This window comes from Eulemur rufifrons, chromosome 10 (genome assembly GCF_041146395.1).
Source record: "Eulemur rufifrons isolate Redbay chromosome 10, OSU_ERuf_1, whole genome shotgun sequence".
NCBI lineage: Eukaryota > Metazoa > Chordata > Mammalia > Primates > Lemuridae > Eulemur > Eulemur rufifrons.
The window spans coordinates 31813652-31836330 of NC_090992.1; the positions used below are offsets into that span (position 1 = coordinate 31813652).

A 22679-nucleotide genomic window follows, 5' to 3' on the forward strand; every position below is an offset into this window, starting at 1 on the left:
ATATTAGCAAAACAGCAAGAAGTAGCACTAAAAGCACTAAATTTTCCCACTAGACTGATTTACTTGTTATAATTTTGACACAGATTTTGGTGTTGTTTTTTTTTTTTTCCTTTTCTTTTCCTTGATCTTAGCCAAAAGGCCGAGAAGCGATCAGATTTTGGTTTTTTAAGAAAAAAAGCTTTGCTCCTTTTTTTTGAACATTTTTAAAACATATAAACTTTCCGGATATAGTTGGTATTGCTTATTAACTGGAGTTAACAAAAAAATGGCTCCATTTTCAGCTTTAAAATTACTTGTAACTTTTTCTTTCCAAGCAGAATTTGTAATCTAGAAAAGTTTGAAATACAAACGGTAGTGCTAATTTTTAAGAAAGTACCCCTTACCAGAATCATAAGACATTGAAATTTGAAATCATTTATTGCAATTTGAAATCATTTATTGCAATGATTCCCATTCCTTGGAGTAAATGAAATTAGCAGTTGGTATTTCTTATGTTACTGGGGACATGTTGTATATGTATCCACAGTAATACAGCATGAGATAATTAAAATAGTATTCCAGTCAAAAGCAAATAAATGTTATCACACCTTGTATTAATACTGGTTATTCTCTGTAATCTGAAACTAAGAAAAAATGCAACTCCTTTTTGAAAAGGGGCAGGTAATTGAGTAAATGCAGTTAGGTGGGAATTGGGCCAGGAGTTATGATAAAAGGGATCTTTGCTTTCTGCAACATTTGGAATGACTGAAAATAGTCTTCATTTGTTCAGTTAGGAAGTAAATCCAGGTGAGGTTAAGGAATTTGCTGAAGATTACAGGCATCAGTGGCAGATGGGTATAGATAGAATTCAGCTGCCCTGATAAGAGGACTGTTAAGGCTGCCATACACGTCATGTCTTTATAGGAGAGTGGGGTCACTTGATTGGGGGGGGAAGTATTACCCTTGTTTTGTATTGGGCAATCTAGTTGACCAGTGGGTTTGTCTTCTGAATAGAGGAAAACTTAGCTTAAATAAAACCCTAACCAGAGAGGGAAACTATCTTCTTAGAGTTTATGAATTTTAAAAATTTGGTGATACTGGCTGGGTGCGGTGGCTCTTGCCTATAATCCTAGCACTTTGGGAGGTCAAGGTATAGAGAATTGCTTGAGGTCAGGAGTTCAAGACCAGCCTGAGCAAGAGTGAGACTCCATCTCTACAAAAAATAGAAAAATTAGCCAGGTGTGGTGGCACACACCTGTAGTCCCAGTTACTCGGGAGGCTGAGGCAGGAGGATTGCTTGAACCTAGGAGTTTGAGGTTGCAGAGAGCTATGATTACAACACTGCGCTCTCCAGCCCAGCTGACAGAGTAAGACCCTGTCTCCTAAAATTAATTAATTTGGTGGTAGTGATAGCTTTTGATAATGCCCTCCCTATCCTTTTGTTTCATTAGGTGGTATGGTCAGGAAAAAGACTACAATGTACTAGTCATGGATCTTCTGGGACCCAGCCTCGAAGACCTCTTCAATTTCTGTTCAAGAAGGTTCACAATGAAAACTGTACTTATGTTAGCTGACCAGGTATGTGACATTTTGATGAGAATAAAAACTAAGAATATGTCTGTTGACTGTATTTCAGTGTTCCTAAACCAGGGTATTATGATCTTATCATCACTATTTAACCATAGGATAAGCAAAAAAAGATTTAATAATATGACTTGTAGATGTTTTCCTATGGGTGTAAGACCAAAACTGGAATTATTACTCATCTATAAACTAGTAGTTTTCAGGCTGCTCCTTCAGATAGAGTTTTAGTGTTAAATATAGCAGATCTCGTTTGCAGGAAGAGTTCAGAGTGTATATATGTATGTGTACATAAATATATAGAGAGAGAAATTTTGGATGAATTAAGCAAATTGAATATTACGTATTTATGTGTGGGACTCTTATGAAAGCTGTATTTTTTGAAGCAAATAAGGTACTGAAATAATTCAAGGAAGAATTTTTGACCAGTAATATGCTTCTTTGAAGTAATGGATTCTTAGCCACTGGTATCATTTAAGCAAGACCTAGGAAATTTTGGAGATGTTATGAACTTGATGCGTTGGCTATAGGTTAGATTAAATGGTTCTTCAGTCAAAGTTTAGATATTTTGATCTTAGGAAAATGAGAAAGAATTAGTTTAAAACATTTTTAAGTTGGCGGGGGGGGGGGATTGGGTCAGGTACAAACTTTGAGGGGAAAGATAATATATTATATTAAACAATACGTGAAGATCAAGGAATTCATAATTTTGAACTTTGGTCAAGATTTGTTATCTTAAGGATGGAAAAATGTTGGAAATGCTTCAAGTTAAACTCGGTGTGCTTATAAAAATGCTCTGAAAGAGTGACATTTTTAAAAATACAGATTGGATGTCATAAAGGAAAATGAGATCATAAAACTGGCAGTTGACACAGAATTTTAGAAAGTATAAATTTAGGAGGATGAAGAGAAGTTGGCTAGTTGGTACAAAAATACATTTAGATAGAAGGAATGAGTTATAGTATGTGATAGGACAGTTAGGGAGATTATAGTTAACAGTAGTTTATTGTATATTTCAAAATAACTGGAAGAGAAGAAAATATGAATGTTTGATAATATGGATATCTTGATTAACCTGATTTGATCATTACACATTGTATGCATATATCAAAATATCACATGTACCTCAAAATATATACAACTATTAAAGATTGGTTTTTAAAAAATATTTTAAAAGTCTATAAATTCAAGGGATTAGAAAGTAGGGCTCATTTTCTGTAATCAGCACCTGATAATCCCCCGGTTTAACTTAACCTAAAATCTACTGCGGGGCAGGAGCAACTATTAGCAAATTATAATGTTCAGTTTGTGGTACATTATAAATTCAAGCGTTAAGAAGATAAAAGCTTTTAATATGTCTTAACTAACATATGTCAGTGAATCCTAATAAGAGTTATAGCTTATATTTTGTAGGCTTGGTAACACATAAGCATTCATACATTGAGCATATATTGAGGGCCTGTCTTTGTACTTACCACTTGGGAGATGCAAAGAAGAGTAAGAACTAGTCCCTTCACTCCAGGAACTTACAGTCTAGTAGAGAAAGATGGAAAAATGAGATGTTCAGCGTTCTGTGATAGAAGTCTCTGTTGGGTGCACTGGTAACATAAGAAAAAATGTAATTGTGAGGGAGAGAGTTACCAGAACATTTTCGTTTAAGGTGTTTAACACCTGAATCTTGCTCTATAAGTGATACAGGCAATAGTCTGCAGTAGATGCCATTAATTATCTTTTACTCAACTTTTCTGCAGTGATTTAATAGGCACAGTTTAATGATGGGTATTATTTAGCTAGGTCAAGTATGTCACCTAAATTTTTTGCTTTACTTTTATAAGTTGCTTCTGCACATAAAGGTGGTATTTATACATTGTACACACTTACTACTTTGAAGGTTTAAGTAGTTTAAGCCAGAGATTACTGGTCTGGCTTCAAAAGACATTGGCCAACGTATAGAAGAGCACAATTTAGAATCTGTATATTCGTGGTAACAAAAGCTCTGGAAAATGGGGACAAATAAAAAATAGAATTCTGACACATACTACTGAGAAGAGCAAGAACATATGGATAGATAATGATGGCAGTCTTTGGATGTGGAATACATTTTAAAATATAACTTCTAGGTATCTATGGAAAAGACAACCATATTTGATAATTTGAAATTTTAAAACTTCTCTTATATACAATAGGTGCCATGAAAAAAGACATTTAAAAGTTGCAGCTCTGTTTACATAACAAATGAAAAGTTGTCTATTGTATGCAGAGAACCCCTAAAAATTGACAAGAAAAGGACAAGCCAAAAAAATAATAGGCAAAGAGTATAGTTTGCTAGTTCATAGAAGAATAAATCCAAATCACCAGTAAAAATGATCAAATGGCCAAGCTAAGTGTTAGGGAAGTACAAGTAAGGTAATAATTTTTACCTGTCAAATTGGCAAAATTTGGGAGGAACTAAAATCACTCGTAAAAAAAAAAAAAATGCTCAGGCTGGGCGTGGTGGCTCACGCCTGTAATCCTAGCACCCTGGAAGGCCGAGGCGGGTGGGTCCTTTGAGCTCAGAAGTTCGAGACCAGCCTGAGCAAGAGCAAGACCCCGTCTCTACTAAAAATAGAAAGAAATTAGCTGGAAAACTAAAAATATATAGAAAAAATTAGCCAGGCATGGTGGTGCGTGCCTGTAGTCCCAGCTACTGGGGAGGCTGAGGCAGTAGGATCGCTTGAGCCCAGGAGTTTGAGGTTGCTGTGAGCAAGGCTGACGCCATGGCACTCTGGCCTGGCCAACAGAGTGAGACTCTCTCTGGGGCGGGGGTGGTGGTAATGAATACTCTTATTTACTGCTGGTGGAAATAGGAATTGTTACAGCCTGTTATAAAAGGCAGCCTGAGTTATCTTAACAAAATGAAAAATGTGCCCTTAAACCCAGCAACTCCCTGTAATTCTATGGAATTTAAAACCTATAGAAATAAAAGCATCAGTAGGTAAGGATCCATATCTAAGTATATTAATAACATTATTTATAGTGAGGAAAATATTAGAAACAAGGTGAGAAAGATGTGAGTTGGAGAATAATTGGGGAAAACATTTCTATACCATAGAATATTTGTAGCCATTACAAAGAATATTAGAACTATCTTATATCATTTGACTTGGCATAATTTCCAAGAAGTTAAGAAAAGCTTGTTAAAATGACATGGAGTGTGTGTCAGTGGAAGTTGTATGACTTTTATATTTCAGTGCCATCAAATAAAGGTTAAAATATCAATTGTGCAATTCTGCTGTTTAAATGGGAACTATTGGCCTCCTTGGCCCTAAATGGAAGGGCTGTTATTTTAAGTTGATTATTTTATTATAAATTAATCCATCCTAATTTTTAAAAATTTGGTTGAATGTTTTTCTTGTTAAATAATGTTTAAAAATAAAAACTGGAAGTTCTAAAAAAAAAAATGACATGTTTAATATTCACCTTTTGAATGGGATTAATATTAATAATAAGCATGGAGAAAAACGTGGGGGAGTCTAAAAAGCACAGGAGTCTAAAAAGCCTGAACATGTATATGCTTATCTTGTAGCTACCAACTCCCAGGAATGTTTGGGATATGTTTAGTTAAAACAAGCAAACAAAAATAAAGTGAATATAATGCTTTTATCTCAGTTTGAAATAGTAACAACTACTTAATAGCTATATTTAACAATTGGTCAGCACCCCCGATTCCCAAGTATATGTATATGTCTGAGTTTATGTGTGTGTATGTGTCTCTGTAAGAATAGCATGGAAATAGTATAGGTCTGGGTAAAACCAGGCCATTTTAGCACTGGTTACTTCACAGGACGTAGAATTGAGGGTGAAAAACTTTTACTTTCTTTCTTATATTATGGCAACTGAAATGATTTTAAATGTATTAGTTTTATAATTTGAAAATCAGAAACACCACGTCTTCCTATCAGGTTAGACCTTGTCAGGGTTTTAATCATTAATACTGGAAAGACAAGCCAAAAGGACACTGCAGGTTTATGCATAGATAACCCTCAATCTAGAAATCAATGGAGAGCTTAGATGTCTTTTCCATTTAAATTTTTTTCTGTCATTGTCTTTGTGAACTCTAAATAAATAATTCAGGTATTGAAATACTTGAGAAATAATATGCTGCTTTTATTTATCACTTTTCTCAATTACTTCTCCGTTTTTCTTCCAGATGATCAGTAGAATCGAATATGTGCATACAAAGAATTTTATACACAGAGACATTAAACCAGATAACTTCCTAATGGGTATTGGGCGTCATTGTAATAAGGTTAGTCAAATGCTCTTTGCATGAAAGAACAAAGAGTATAATATCAACAAGAATTGCTTTGGTAAATTTTGAATCTTTAAAAAGCCATAGTAAATTGAATTTGCTGTTGATAATTTCTTTAAAAGATTGTGCTAGAAGGATAATCAGCTAACTCTATTAACTTAGTAACCTGAAGTACTCTCCAACTTACCCAACCAAGGTTAGGTACTTATATGGAAATATAAAATTCCAAGGGCTTTATAATGATCTGTAATCGTCTGTTATTTAACTGTTGAACAGTTGTATCTATTTTTCATTCACTTAAATAGTGAAAATCCCCATATTCTTTTCCTCCTGGATGCTAAAAATCAGATTTTAACCTTGGCTCTGAAGTGTGGATTTTTGTAATATATGTGCTTGTGCCAGTGTGGGAATACTGACCCATCTGTCACCATGACGTTAACATTTCCTGACTGAGCATGGTTGATAATTAGAATTCTTCAGTCCTTGGATTTGTGTATTTAAAAGGATACCTTTTGGGCCTGCTTAAAAAGTAGTCGATAGTTTTTTTACTTGGGTGCCAAGTTGGGTGAGTTCTTCACCCCTCCCCCCTCCTTTACAGGAAAACATAGACAAGTGAAATGAACATTTATACAACAAAACTAGTGTTCATTGGGGTCTCTGAGAATGGTTCAACTTATGGGGTGATTGGGTTGTAGCTAGTGACGCATGATTGAAGTTAGAAATTAATTGTGTTGAAATTTTTTCTGCAATGATTAGTTTTATTGAGTGAATTGCTTTATCAATTCAATGTTGAGCTCGGGCAGACAGGCAGCATTGGCAATGCACTAAGCATGTTATGATCTAATGATTCCGATAGAAATTCTCAACTTCAGGACAACTCGGGGGCTTTTTTGTTTTTTTGTGGTATTATTTTTTGTTTGTTTGTTTTTGGAAGGAAGATTCCCATTTGTTTTATTAAATGATTAGGGGATGTTTGGTGTTTTTAGGTTTAGCTATAAATGTTTACCTTTGTTTGCCTGTATGAATGCCAACTTGGAGCCATTACCATTGGAACTGGTGTTATTTGTTAATGTGTGAGATATTGGTGTTGGTCTGACCAAGTTTTAGGAAATCAAAATTTTTTGTTGAGCTTTAAGTAATGAAAGGTATTTAAATCTACATATAACTTATTTTGTTATTTCCAAATTGCATTAAAAAATACTATGTAGTTTTTCTCTTTGATGTATCCAGGTTCTTAGTTATTATTACAAAGCCTGGTAATTTAATTGAAAAAAAAAATTACTGATCTTAAGTTTTTAGGCAGTTTTTGTCAGTTTGACTCTAATCTTCTTTTGGCGATTTCCTGCCCTCTCTTTCCCATTTTCTTACCCCTAAAAACCCATTATCCCTGTGTGATCCCTGTTCTGCATGTTGGCATTGCAGTACATGGTTTTTGCCTTAAATTTAAATGATGGCCTAGATACCACTTTCTTTTTTTTTTCCTCCTTAAGAATAGCTTGTTAATCACATAGTTGTGTTAGGAAGTCTAAGTTACCTGGTGGTTAAAAAAATAAAAGTGAAAAAAACCTTTTTAGGATCTGTATCCTCGTTACAGATATTAAAAATTTTGTGAAGCTGCTTGCTATTAAACAGTTCCAGAGAGACCGTGAGGTAGAAGCAAACTGTTTTACTTAAAAAGAGTCAAATACTAAATGCTGCTCTTCAACATTTTAAATTAGTGTTTTGTTTATGTAGTTGGTTTTTAGTGTTTTCTGTGTTATAGTTTGAAAAATGCCAGTTGTACGAAACTGGATTCTTTGGTAAGCTTGTTCTAGTAGTTTTCTATTCATGGGGAAAAAAAGGTTTTGGGGGGCTTTTGAGGTCTTTTTTTTAAAGCTAAATTTCTTACTTGGAGAATTGTTCTGAATTTGATATTTAGGAGTGGCCACTCCAATCTTAGTGAATTTGCTCATCTCTTCCAGTAATCAGCCCTGCATGTTTACAAAAATAAATTTTAAGGTGACTAAATGCCTTCTACCTCTTCCTTACTGAAGATTTTTTCCCCTGTACAATCTTTTTTTGGGGGAAGGGCAGATTGTGGTACCAAAGATTGCAGATCTAAATTCCCCATTTTTGATGAAAAAATTAAAGAGCCAAATGTCACCATTGCTATCCCTGTTTCAGGCAGTGACACTATATAGTGGCATTAAAAACTTGAGTATTTTCCAGAATTCAAATGTTCTTGAGCATGTGGTTCTTATTTGGAAAACTGAGAAGCTACAGTGCTTGGTGGAAGAAGGATGGCATTTGGCTACCCTGTTCTTTCTCTAATGCCTCGGTGTTGCCTGTCTGCGCCGGCCATTGTTGCAATGTAAGCAATACTGTTTGATGCACTGCCACCCTCTATTGTCTGTTTAGTGTTTAGAATCTCCAGTGGGGAAGAGGAAAAGAAGCATGACTGTTAGTACTTCTCAGGACCCATCTTTCTCAGGATTAAACCAGGTCTGAAACTGTCTCCTATTCCAACCTCAATCCCAAATTCATGTGCTTTTCTTTTTTATTGTTTTATTTTTATTATTTTTGTTTTAATTCTGGAGAATGTAGATCTTGCTCAAGCACCTCTTACGTTGGCATTATTCAGACATACTTGGCAAACATAACATTACTAAGATGTTTCTTTGTGGCTTTTGCTTAAAACTTGTAAAGTTTAGAGAAAACCTAAATGAAAATAGGACATTATGTTTAGATCTCTATATCCATATGAGGAAATGATTATGTTGGTTTAGTATTCAAATTCTTTACCTAATAGTAAACTTGAGATAGACTGTTTAGTTTTTAAAAATGTATTTGGAGTTGCACAACTTAATGCACGAAATATATTTAAATTCAGTTGCATCAGTACTGTATAATGAATATATTCTACCTCACCTCTCTTCCCCTTCCCTATGGAACTTCAGGTAAGTGTAGATCAGATTTCAGATCTAGTGTTTCTATAATGGCTTTGTGAATTCTCAACTTCTACCAAAGGGATACTTACAGAGCATTATATGCTCTGGAACTAGAAGACATTGCACTATTAATAATACAACAGCAACATAATTTAAGCACTTATCAAACTGTATGGTAGATTACCATTAGTATTAAAATACGTTAAGATAAGTTAAATGAATGCATAATCTGATGATGATTTAGTTTTTGGCAGGCTAGTAATTTTCTAAATTTTTAAAGACAATGTAAGCAGAACTCTTCATATTTTCTTATACTTTTGTGGCAGTTAGATAGCTTTTTAAGATGGGAATTTTAAGACAAAGGAAAATAAATGCTTTTTTAATCACCAAATTTATGTACCTAAATTTTGACACTCCTGAACAAATGAATCTTGATCATTCAATTTAGTATATGGTGAAAAGGAAGTGTTGCCATGAATAATCAAAAAAGAAAAAACGTACTTGGTAATAGGTTAATTATCCACATCATGTATCACCTGGGCAATCATTTAATTCTTTTCCATACTGCCCAGCCTTATTCCGGGGACCACAAGTTATTTTTATTCAGGCAAAGTAGTACCAATTATTTTGAGTAAATTTTAGTTGGGGAAGTAGAGCAGATGGATAATTAGGCATATAAGAATATAATTTTTTAAAGCTCTAGTGCCACATCTTTACCCATTCATTAACACATTTTACTTAAATTTTATAGCATAATCATTTAATAATTTATTTATAAAGTTGTATTAAATCATTTGTATATACAGGTCAGATAGGTTGTGAATTTTTTGGAAGGGCAAGGGTAAACATGACCCCTGGTTAGAAAAATTGCTGCAAGTACTGAAAACTAAAACTAGCAATAGTGTTTTTGAAGACAGTATACCTCTATTGAATGGAATTTACCCTAATTTATCAAACAATAACTCATTTTCATGTGCCTTTGAAGAATAGGCTGCAGTTTTTAAAACAAGCATAAATTTTACTCACAAGATGTAATTAATAAAAATTCACAGAGAAGCAGCTTGGCCCACCAAAGAAATTTGACTGTGTCTTTGCACATACAAACCTGTAAAAATACATTGTGTTGGCCGGGCATGGTGGCTCTCACCTGTAATCCTAGCACTCTGGGAGGCTGAGGTGGGAGGATTGCTTGAGCTCAGGAGTTCCCAACCAGCCTGAGCAAGAGTGAGACCCCATGTCTGTTAAAAATAGAAAAATTAGCTGGGCATTGTGGCATGTGCCTGTAATCCCAGCTACTTGGGAGGCTGAGGCAGGAGGCTCTCCCTTGAGCCCAGAAGTTTGAGGTTTCAGTGAGCTAAAATGACGTCACTGCACACTACCCAGGGCAACAGAGTTAAGACTCTGTCTCAAAAAATAATAATTAATTAAAAAATACATTATTGGCCGGGCGCGGTGGCTCACGCCTGTAATCCTAGCACTCTGGGAGGCCGAGGCGGGAGGATCACTCGAGGTCAGGAGTTCGAGACCAACCTGAGCAAGAGTGAAACCCCGTCTCTACTAAAAAATAGAAAGAAATTATTTGGACAACTAAAAATATATACAAAAAAAATTAGCCGGGCATGGTGGCTCATGCCTGTAGTCCCAGCTACTCAGGAGGCTGAGGCAGGAGGATTGCTTGAGCCCAGGAGTTGGAGGTTGCTGTGAGCTAGGCTAACGCCACGGCACCCTAGCCCAGGCGACAGAGTGAGACTCTGTCTCAAAAAATACATTATTGTATGCTTATTTGTTACTGACTTTTTCTCATTTGGTTCTGCCTTTACATATTACAGCTTTTGGTGTTATATGCTTGTAAACACCTCCATTATGTGTTTATATTTGTTTTTAAGTTCAAAGTATACAAAGAGCTACAAAAGAAGCTTGCTAGGTACCCAAAGGTCATGAACTACCAAGAGATACTTCATTTTTACTTTAAGTAGTTTTCCTTTCAGTTGTTTGCTGAGACTAGGATACCTTTGTTCAGCCGTGACATTTTTCCCCCTGACTTTAAAGTTTTTATAAGAAGAGAAAAATTGGTTCATTTGCTTCTTACTTTTTTGTTCTGAAATTAAAGATTGAGATATTTAAGAAGATAATGTATATATATTTTCAGTTTTCTTGATAAATAAGGTTTCTTCCTCTGGCTTTGTAGAAGGAAAGAACTCTCCAGTGAACACTGAATTTCTACAAAGCAGTCTTTTGCTTGTGAGAAAGTGTCTGGTTATTGAGTTGGAAATGGAACTATTGAATGTAGATTTAGACATGAATGAAACTATTAGACACACTCATGTCATGACAGCTCTTCCCTTTTTCTCCTTCATTTTGAAGTTGTAAAGGAAGCATCCTAGAAAATATCCCCTAGAGGAAATTCTATGTGCTAATCACTGCTCATAAAAATCCACATATTTCATAGGAATATTTTAAAAATACCATGTAGCTGAGTGTCCTTTGCATTTATTTTTCCGTGTTTTCTTTTCTGTGTGAATCTACAGAGCTTAAGCATCGTTTTTGTTTGGCTTAACAGAAGTGTGATTTGCTCATTTTAATATTTATGAACTGAGCTGGTTTTCTTATCAAAAGAAACACCATGTGAGCTTTATTTCTCTTAGTGTTTTATAACACTAACTTTCCTAAAATTACTTCCTTGCTTAGGAAGGTTTAATCTCTTTAGAGAGCTTTTATTATCCAGTTGCATTCACTAATAATTTAATCTTCATTCTTTTATAGTAGATCAAATGAAAATAAGTATCTCTTTGTTGACATAGTGACAGAAGCTTGAATATCAGTGTCTTTACGATCCAAAGTATAATTGAGAATAGGTTACAGTGTCTGAAATAGATGTTACTCATTCTCCTAAGAGAGGTACTGGGTCAGATCTTTTTAACCTAAATCAGTAAACTGCTTTATTTATATATTGGTACAAACCCCGCAGGGGTTAGGTGATTGGATTTCCCAGCCCGTCGCAGATTATAGACTGGCAGAAGGGACCCGATACTCTAATGGAAAGAACTACAAAATTTAGACATACCTGTAGCAACAGGCTGAATGGAAAAAGTGACAATAAAAAAAATAAAATAAAGTAAAATAAAAAAAGAAAATTTAGACATACCTAGAAAAGAACAATAGTCTAGGGCTGTATTGTTTAAGGGCCCAGCTCAATAATCTTTGTAGACATAATTTTATTACAGCACTTAATTTTATAAGTGATTTTATGATGAGCCAAAATTTTAAGTAAAGATTATTTTACTTTAAAAAGGAGGTAAATGTGAATGTATTTTGTATTTCTTTATCATTGAAAATATTTTTCTTTTCAAGTTTTAAATTCTGTAGTAAAAACTTGAATTACTTAGAAACATTAACTACATTTTAAATGGGTGCCTTATTCGTTGGTACCATGTAGACGAGATAGTACTACATGTTACTTTGTTTTAAAATACTACTTTTGTTTTTAGTTAGCTCATTTAAACTGTTGTAAACCACCTTGATTTAAATGCTAAGTACCTTTTTAAGAATTTTTACATCAGCTTGTTTCATTTTTCAGAATTTTAACCTGATCACGTGCATAATGTCAGTGCTAAGTAGTGTTTTTTGTTAATGAAAAGTCTTGGGTTTGTTGGCAATATCAAACTTTCAGGGTTATCTATTTTAGATAACAAGCATTCTGTTAGCATACTGCAGAGTGGCCTTTGTAGGAGGGAAGAGTTCCAGATAACTTATGTCTAGATTTTGAAACCTCATGCTGGTTTACCAATAGCAGGATATCAGGTATCATTATGGCAGACAGCACGCTTGTCAGCTCTGCTGTCAGACATGTATACATATCTCCACTTATTTTATAAAGACAGGCTCCTGAGTGTATAGTGAACTGGGCCTGTGTAATTTGCAAATGGCAAGGATAAACTACTAGACTTAACTATATTTTTTTTAACTTGATTTATTGATGAGGACTAGTAAAAGCTTATTGGGGTATTAAGTCTATGCATTTTCTGTTCTACGTATGATACTTTATTTTTATATATGTGAATATACAGAATACATGCCATTTAATGAATAAGAAGCAGTTTAATTGAAGATTCAAGTTTAGGAACCTAATGTCTCTTTATTTCTCTCTTAAAGTTATTCCTTATTGATTTTGGTTTGGCCAAAAAGTACAGAGACAACAGGACAAGGCAACACATACCATACAGAGAAGATAAAAACCTTACTGGCACGGCTCGATATGCTAGCATCAATGCACATCTTGGTATTGAGCAGAGGTGAGTTTGAAAATTGAATGTACTTACCACATCCATAGCAGAAGCCATAAATGGGTTTTTGCAGTATTTCGATTAGTTTCTTACAATTTCTGAGGATTGAGGATTTGAAGGATGCCTAGTAATCGTTTTATCTGCTGCTTCAGCCAATACAGAGAAGCCATTTAAATGAGATCTTTTGTTTTCTTTTTTGAAGATTGTCTCTTGGGGAGAAAATATTACATGATGGAAAGTTAAGAAGCATAGGTACAAATTTGACTTTTTTTTTTTTTTTTTTCAGCTGAAAGTAGTACCTTTTTTTATTAAATACTGATCTTGTGCTTTTTATTTTAGTGATGCAAATTGAGTTTTCGGAAGAATGTATTTATTTTTACAAGGGAAATGTTACGAGAGCCCTAATAAACCAAAAAGGGGTTGTTGGACTGTCTCCTGTTACACTCTTTCACTCAAATTCATAAATTCGTGGGATCTAGTTTAAAGTAAAAAAAAAAAAAAAAAATTCATGATCTCTCCTCTCTTCCTAGTTCATCACGTGAGTTCTATAATTTCAAGTTCCCTATGCCTTTTACCAATCATTTTTTGCTCCTTAAAACAAGCATAGAAATAACAAGATATGTCTTCAGATTACAGGTTAGGAGACCTCATGAAAACAACTTTCATTCTTTCTTTTCTCTCCCACCCTCCCTCTGTGGCTGAGGCAGGAGTGCAGTGGCATGATCATAACTCACTGCAGCCTCGAACTTCTGCACTCAAGCAATCCTCCTGCCTCAGCCTCCCAAATAGCTGGGATTACAGGCATGAACTACCACCGCTGGTTTCTCAGGAGAAGAATTTCAAGCTTAGAAAACATTCATAAATATCTGAATACCCTAGGTTAAGCTATAATTTCACTTTTTCTGTATCCCAAAATATTACCTATCCTTAAATATATCTATCTAAATATATATTTGTATGTATGTGTATATACATATATACATGTATTCACATAGATGTTTAATTACCTTTAAAATGTTGACTCATTTCAGCATTCCTAAAGTTATCTTCATGAGCTTCTGCAAAACTTCGAAGTGTTCTGTTTACTTTATTCTTTTTCATTCACCTCATTTAGACAATTTAAATCTTTTTTTGTTCTTTAAAAATTAAATTGTAAGGCCATGGGTTTACATAATTTTGGAGTCTGAGAAAAGTTTGTGTAGAGGTGGTAACACATGAGCTTTTTAAATACCTCAACAAGTGCCTTCTTGCGTAAGACAGCAAATAGCTTTCTCCTCATTTGGGAAAATTTCTTCTGTACTTGGCTTTCTTTCATGCTTTGCATAATAGCTCTACTTCATAAAATTACATTCTCTTTTCTAGTCGCCGAGATGACATGGAATCATTAGGATATGTTTTGATGTATTTTAATAGAACCAGCCTGCCATGGCAAGGACTAAAGGTAAATCATACTTACATTACCAGTTGGGGGTTTTTGTTTAAAGAATAGAAATATACATTGTAGAAGATAACATTTAAGATCCTTCCAATTCTGAGATTTTTCTAAGATTGAACTAACTGTAATTTACTTTTGCCTTTTATTTGGGAAAATAAAACTTGATCATTTCAGTAAGAACTTCATTAATAGAAGCCCACAGTCATAGTTGAAGAACAAGTTGTTTTAAAGACAGTAAGCTGGTACCCATTGGTAACCACTTGCTCTATCTAGATGGAAGTTGACATGGGCTAAGAAAGGTAGAAACATTCTTATTTTGATGGGTTGCCATTATGTTAAAAATGTATGTTTTTATGTACAGTAAAACCTGTTTATCCAGCAATACCAGCAATACTGTTTATGCAATTATTCTAACATTTTGTTTGTTTATATTAAGTGGGAGTTTCACTATTACTTTTGCGAGTGTGTAATAATAAATCACTGTGTCTTAAAATTTAATGCTTATTTTGATACTTTATTAGTCCTTTAAAAGGAAAAGTTCCCTGTATTTATTGAGAGGCTGCATGCTAGGCACAGTGCTCAGTTCTTGTGTGAACAGCTTTATCCAATATCAATATTGTTACATTGGAAAACTGTTGGTGACTTACAGTTGACTGTAGTTATTAATGTCACTAAATAATAAACACATTTTTTGTATTGGTCTGCTTTATGCCTTTGCCTTTGTGTTGATCGTGGATTAAGAAAATGTTCTTAAGCTGGGTGTAGTGGCATGCGTCTGTAGTCTCAGCTACTTGGGAGGCTGAGGCAGGAGAATCACTTGATGCCAGGAGTTGAAGGCCTCGGTGGGCTATGATTAGGCCTGTGAATAGCCACTGCACTCCACCTGGGCACCATAATGCGACCTCATCTCTAAAAACAGCAACAACAAAAGAGTTAAAAAATGCTTTCTAAATTCGACACCACCTATTTTTACTTAAATCTCACTCACCTCCTAGCTGGGCGTGGTGACTCACACCTGTAATCCTAGTGCTCTGAGAGGCCGAGGCAGGTGGATCGTTTGAGTTCAGGAGTTCAAGACCAGCCTGGCCAAGAGCGAGACTCCATCTCTACTAAAAAAAAAAAAAAAAAAAAATAGAAAGAAATTAGCTGGACAACTAAAAATATATATAGAAAAAATTAGCCAGGGATGGTGGCGCATGCCTATAGTTCCAGCTACTTGGGAGGCTGAGGCAGGAGGATCGCTTGAGCCCAGGGGTTTGAGGTTGCTGTGAGCTAGGCTGATGCCACGGCACTCTAGCTCAGGCAACAGAGTGAGACTCTGTCTCCAAAAAAAAAAAAATCTCCTGATGATCCTATTAGACTCACCCTTTCCTAATAGCTAAAATTATGGTCTTTAAATAGATACTCATCAAAAGTTACCTAATAGTTTAGGGGGAAAAAATTTTTAGATGTATTATACTTGGATTTCTTTTTAATTCTGTGTTAAAATTTCTCTTGAATTTCAGGTGTATGTTTATATGCCTAATGTGTTGAACTATGCAGGTTCTACTAAGCAGTACTGAGTAGATCTTTATGATTTGATTCCACAGGCTGCAACAAAGAAACAAAAATATGAAAAGATTAGTGAAAAGAAGATGTCCACTCCTGTTGAAGTTTTATGTAAGGTAAGTATGCATGATAAATATTATTTAAAGTATAAGTATCATCCAAGAACAAAAAGAAACATTTTACTTGCCAGCCCTGGAACATAAACATCGTAATAGATACCTATGTACCATTTTATATTTACTTTTTTTTTTTTGTTGTTGAGACAGAGTCTCACTTTGTTGCCCAGGCTAGAGTGAGTGCCGTGGCGTCAGCTTAGCTCACAGCAACCTCAGACTCCTCGGCTTAAGCGATCCTACTGCCTCAGCCTCCCGAGTAGCTGGGACTACAGGCATGCGCCACTATGCCCGGCTAATTTTTTCTATATAGATTTTTAGTTGTCCATATAATGTCTTTCTATTTTTAGTAGAGACGGGGTCTCGCTCAGGCTGGTCTCGAACTCCTGACCTTGAGCAATCCACCCGCCTCGGCCTCCCAGAGTGCTAGGATTACAGGCGTGAGCCACTGCGCCCGGCCTATATTTACATTTTGATTATTATAAATATCTTTTCTTTAACGATGGCTTAGCATATGAGTCATTTTAAATAAGTGTTTTATGTTTCTGGTTTGATTGGGCTCTCTAATCTGTTAAAAATTGGAGGAAAATTAGCAGGGCAGGTAAACATTTCTAGTAGAACCTCATTAACTGATGAGAAAAATTAAATTAATAAATAATCTCCTTATCCCTAAACCAGTGCCAGAAAAGAAGGGATATCAGCAATTGATACATGGAGGAATAGGAAAATAGGCAGACAGATTGGAGCAAAAATAGCAGTTATCCAACAATACAGAAGAAATATAGAAGACAGGCTCATTTCTTTGAAATTTCAAACTCCATAGAAAGGCAAGTGAGTTTAGAATGGAGAGGTATTCATTAGGATGCATAACTATAATCTCTTCCATAGAAAGAAGGCCATATGTTCTAATTTGAGACAAGAATTGTATACCTGAAAGTAATTAGAAAATAGTATACAGATAAATAGTTGGGTGATAGAAAGGAGGAGGGATCAGTGAGTGTTAAAACAGTGCTTTGTGGAAGGCGGGTAAGTGGAGATATCCTCATGTGTCTTCTTATCCACAAATTGCTTTTCCCTTTCCTACATATCTGCAGCAAGGGAGGGATGGATGGGATACTATGGTCTTTTCTGAAACTCTTTGGGGTTTGTTTTAAATTAGGAAATAGTACATTTTAGGTTAATGAATAAAATGTTTACATGTATACTCTGCCCAAATAAATTTTTTAAGTCTGTACACCTTCGGGAAGCAAAACATCATAATTTCTGTGCAGTGCTATCTCTATGCAAGAGAAAGATTCATTTGATTCCCTGGAAACCAGCCATTTTTATAGGGAAAAGGGAGAGGATTTAGTACATTCTCTGCTTGTGGGCTTCTTTGATCTAGAAGTTGTGAACTGTGCCTTTTTGGATTAGCTGTAAATAATTGATTTAGTATGGAGTCAACACAGAAGTATGAGGTATTATAAGTAGTGGGATTGTTTTTCAGTCTCATGGTTATGCTCTTTCCCATTAACACAGACCATTTAAAAGTCTTATTAAGAGTTTTTTTTTAAATGTATAACATCTAAATTACTTCAGTTTCAGTTGGTCACCCAAAAAATGAAATAAGCATAAGAGTACTTTGTAAATATTAAATCTATTTACATCAGTGCAATCAATAAAAAATGTTGCAGATACTTCCATTTGATCCTGCCATGACCCCAGAATGTGAGACATTTCTCAAAATTGTCAGGTGATGGGAAGAGACGTCCTCCTTTAACTTTAGCTTTAACTCTCTCTACACTTGCATTGACCGCAGGAGAGGACATGTAGAGGTTTGTGCTATGTTTTAATAGCACTTTGCACTTCTACACAGCTGATGGCAAAATCCTTTTGGTGCCTAATATCTATAGCCCTAAAAATGTTTATATATCTTTGAGAATCGTTCCTAAGAAACTAAATGGGGAGAACTTTTATGCCCTCAGATGTCCTTAGCAGTATTTTGTTAATAGAGAAAAATTAGAATCCACCTGCATGTTCAATTACAGGGAACAAGTTAATTAGGGTGTATTTACTCAGTAGAATATCATGCAGCCATTCAGATGTTTATGAAGAGGTGGGAAATAGCATAAGAGAATACTTACAATATAATGTTAATGGAACTGAGCAGAATATACTATGTATGCAACAGGATAACAGTTACACAAAAAAGAAAAGAAAAACCTAATGTATCCGTTGACACGTATCACAAATGTTAATAATGGTTGCTTTGTAGCTTTTAGTTTAGGCAATTCTTTTTTTTTTAATGGTTATAGAGTACTTTTGTGAAAAAAGAAAGTAATCAACTTCTGAGGGTGGGTAGAAAGTGCATGTTCATTATCATGTTCTGACAAAGAATCATTACTGGCCTCCATTTTTCCCATTTATTCATTATCGCCATTGGATTATTAGACTTTGATAAAATAATATGATAAATCAACAAATGGGATATCTAAATTATTTAAGAACATAGCATGTAGTATTTTATCTACCAATGTAAGAAGTTATTGTTCATAATAGAGTGGGTAGGATGATGAAATTTTGTTTAAATTTATAAGGAAACCAAGTCATAATTATTTTAGCTCTCATTTCTTCCTACAAATTGGTAAAATACCCTACTCAAATACACTTTTTGCTTGTACTTAAATACATTTGTTTTCCTATCTTAAAATATTTTTTTTTTTTACTTTGTTTTAATCCTTGAACTTATAGGGGTTTCCTGCAGAATTTGCCATGTACTTAAACTATTGTCGTGGGCTGCGCTTTGAGGAAGCCCCGGATTACATGTATCTGAGGCAGCTATTCCGCATTCTTTTCAGGTCAGTTTTTTAAGGTATTTTTAAGACTGTAAACTCCAGTGAGGGGAAACTGGTTAAATCCATCTAACATATCTGTTCTGATAAGTGGTAAACTAAAGTAAAGCAGATCTAACCAATATGAATAACGGTTTTAAGAAACTGATTTCTTTTTGGCTAATTTGGCGTTTGTCTACGTGTAGTGCAACTATTCTTGAGATGATTTTAGTTTGGAGTGGAGAGACAGTTGAATCAAACTCAAAGCAGGATCTAACTTTTCTAAAATAATTGTAATTCACACTAGAAATAAGTGGCTGTCAGTGCCCCCCGGAACTCTCCAGCTTTGGTACCAAAGACTGTTCAGTACTAAATAAGAAAGCAATTAAGATGCCACTTAGTCATGGAGTCCGATAGTGTGGAAGCAGTCCAAAAGTAGGGTTCCTTGGGTACAACCCAGGATTAGCATTAAACAAGGGGAACAAATAGATCACATATAGTCAAACTCTTAGTTGGAAGAGGATAAGAATTGAAGTAATCTTTTAGCCCAAAAAATGTCTTCCCAAGGCACCAGCACAGACATCTCACTCACAGGCTTCCAATTCCATACCTGCTATTAATAACTTCTAAGAATTACACCTCCTATTGCAAACATCGCCCTAGATAAATAATTGCTTGGCTCAGTGCTTTGGTTTTTCACACTGCCTTTTCATTGCCACTCACCTGCCCCTTGCAAGGAAGTTTATAGTCAGCTTTTATTTTAAAAAGGAAGAGGACTTTTTTTTTTTTTTTTTTTACAGTACAACAAAATAGAGTGGTGACATCATTTTTCCTCAATTGTTATATGTAACAGTGTTAAAAAATCATCTATAGGGAGAGAAATTTTTTAGAAGTTACCACACTTAAAAGGAAATACTCATGGTAAGTCAAGTTATTTAACCAGATTCTTATTAAAGGATTAACATACATAATTTTATATTTTCCAGGACCCTGAACCACCAGTATGACTACACATTTGATTGGACAATGTTAAAGCAGAAAGCAGCACAGCAGGCAGCCTCTTCCAGTGGGCAGGGTCAGCAGGCCCAAACCCCCACAGGCAAGCAAACTGACAAAACCAAGAGTAACATGAAAGGTTAGTAGCCAAGAACCAAGTGACGTTACAGGGAAAAAATTGAATACAAAATTGGGTAACTCATTTATTTCTAACAGTGTTAGATCAAGGAGGTGGCTTTAAAATACATAAAAATTCGGCTCTGTGTTAAAAAAAAATAAAAGACGTCCTTGGAAAATTTGACTACTAACTTTAAACCCAAATGTCCTTGTTCATATATATGTATATGTATTTGTATATACATATATGTGTGTATATTATATCATTTCTCTTGGGATTTTGGGTCATTTTTAACAACTGCATCTTTTTTACTCATTCATTAACCCTTTTCCAAAATAAACATTTGGTGTTGGGAATATAATATATTCAATCAATCCAAAATCCTAGACCTAACACTTGTTGATTTTTAATAATGAATCTGGTTAGCCATGGTATTTTGACTTCCTTTTAGACTAACAGTGTTAAGAATTTTTTTGCATGTTAATGCTTTAGCATTTAAAATGGAAAATTGTGAAGAAAATCTAATTTCAAGAGATGAGTCTGGCATTGCCCTCATAGTGTCTTATCTTCTCAGTTGCAGAGCACCTCATTTACTTTCTTAAATGCTCAAATAACTGCACAGTTTATTGGCACAGCTTTCGTAGTTACAAAAATAAATTTCTCATACTTGCAATTTAACTACATATGAACTTAATTTCAAAATGGTTTCTTTGTTTTTGCTTTGTTTTTGGAAATGTTGGAAATATCAGGCTCTAGGTGTTTGATGTGGAGTTGAAGTCTGCAGTTAATTAGGCCTTGCAAATTGAAGATAACTGGGGCAAATGCCATTGAAACTGCTGTTTCCTTTTCTCGTTCTCTAGCACTATTAGTGCTTGTGAGGAGTAGAACTGTTAGGGCACAGCTTTATTTCTTATCACTGTTGCTATACAGTTCAACTCCTCTTTTCATGTTGTTCTGTTTGTTTTAATTTGCCCCCTTCTGGGGCCTACCTCCTGATACCTGCCTACTTTCTCGAAGTAGTGGGTAGGTAAGATTTGGTTTCTGATTTTTTAATTTCTGAATGACTGCTCTAGTCTGAACTTGGCCTTCACAAATTAATCTTTGTTCCGTATTTTTAGTGTTGTATTTAAACAAAATTATGATTCAAAAATCATTTCTAATTTGAGGAATTTCAAATATAATTAACTGATGTCATCCTTATCCCAGCAGCTCATCTGTTAGGAATGAAGTTAAGATGCTTCCCTTCCATATTTCTGTATTTGGGAAAGATTCAAAATTGAAGATTTATCGTAATGGGAGTTTTCAGATGATGAAATTTAAGCTCAGAATAGCAAACACTAATGCTCTGCCTCTACGTCTCAGTTGGGCCCCAATTGCCCCCTTTTGGTGTTGTAATCATTGTATGACTAAACATAGTGCCAAGAAGTTCGTTAATGAGGTGGATGGCTAATGCCACTGAGAAACTGTCCTACCATTTAGGTAAGACCAAATAGAGTATCTAAACTGAGGACTTGTTATAGCGTTTTCTTACAAAATGAAACCAATTTTTGCGTAAAGCTAGCTGGGATAATAGGATCATCACGAGTTGTAGTTTCTAGAACTAAAATTAGATTGAAATCTCATCTGACCTAGAACATCACTTCAGGCATTCAGCAGCCTTCAGAAAGAATTACCTTTTTTTGAGCTAGTTTTATTGGTTGTTTACTGTTTATCTCTTACTCAATAAATAAGCAGAATTTTTGTCCTGCCTTATCTAGGTCTTAAAGATGAGAAGTTGGATCCACAGAGTTAGTATGTTTTCTTGAAAAAAAAAAAATTGTAATTAAACTTAAATTTAATCCTTATTTTGTATTGGAGCTATTTTTCATAACAGCAACTAAAAATCTTATAAAAATTTCATAGCATCATTAGACACAGTGGTCATACAGATTATTTCATAAACATGGACTGGAAACATTCTGAAAAATCAGGCTTTTTATAACACACTGCGTGTATCACTGACTGTTTTCAGAGATGTATGTCCAGGCAATATATTTTGACTCCAAGCAAACTATCACTTGCTACTAAAATGTGCCACTTAACATAGTACAAACAATAATCTTTCTGCCTTTTGACTTTTTGGAAACATCTATATTATTTTGGGTACAGAACTGATTGCTCCAAATGAATCTTTCACAAAACCCTTTCTATATAAAACTATGAAAATATGACCCTGGTCTGAGGGTGGCATGGAATAAGCATGAGGAGGAGCCTATTCCCCTAACCTCTACCCCCAGCCCAGTATCTGGGTCATCCCTTAAGAAATCTTAGCAAGTCTGGAGTTTGAAAGCAACTGCTCTAGGTTATTCCTGATTTCAATCTCCAAGTAATAAGGGTGTTTAAAAGCATAGTATCGTAGGGTCCACTGCAGTGGATTCTTAAGGAAGAGCTCATGCAGCTCAGTAATAAATTGATCCCAAGAAATCCTTTCAATGATGATGAAAGCACCATGTTACATTTTTATAGTTAGAAATTTTAGAAAGTACTTTTTATAATGCATTTTATCATTTGTTCTTCATGAAGTTGTACTTTTCAGATCAATAAATTAGGTTTCACAAA

The 22679-nt window shown here is 34.8% G+C and overlaps 1 protein-coding gene across 5 annotated transcripts in view; it reads left to right on the forward strand.

Moving 5' to 3' along the window:
* CSNK1A1 (casein kinase 1 alpha 1) overlaps positions 1 to 22679 on the forward strand; it is a 44267-nt gene that overhangs the window by 16372 nt on the left and 5216 nt on the right. Inside the window, exons 3-10 of one of the 5 annotated variants that reach the window (XM_069483938.1) lie at positions 1431 to 1557; positions 5750 to 5848; positions 8249 to 8332; positions 12931 to 13070; positions 14424 to 14502; positions 16086 to 16160; positions 18888 to 18994; positions 19954 to 20102. In XM_069483938.1, coding sequence (XP_069340039.1) covers positions 1431 to 1557; positions 5750 to 5848; positions 8249 to 8332; positions 12931 to 13070; positions 14424 to 14502; positions 16086 to 16160; positions 18888 to 18994; positions 19954 to 20102 — 860 coding nt within the window. Of the gene's footprint in view, positions 1 to 1430; positions 1558 to 5749; positions 5849 to 8248; positions 8333 to 12930; positions 13071 to 14423; positions 14503 to 16085; positions 16161 to 18887; positions 18995 to 19953; positions 20108 to 21838; positions 21874 to 22679 lie in introns of those variants that run through there. The other 4 variants (XM_069483939.1, XM_069483940.1, XM_069483943.1 and 1 more) reach the window with 4 other exon arrangements.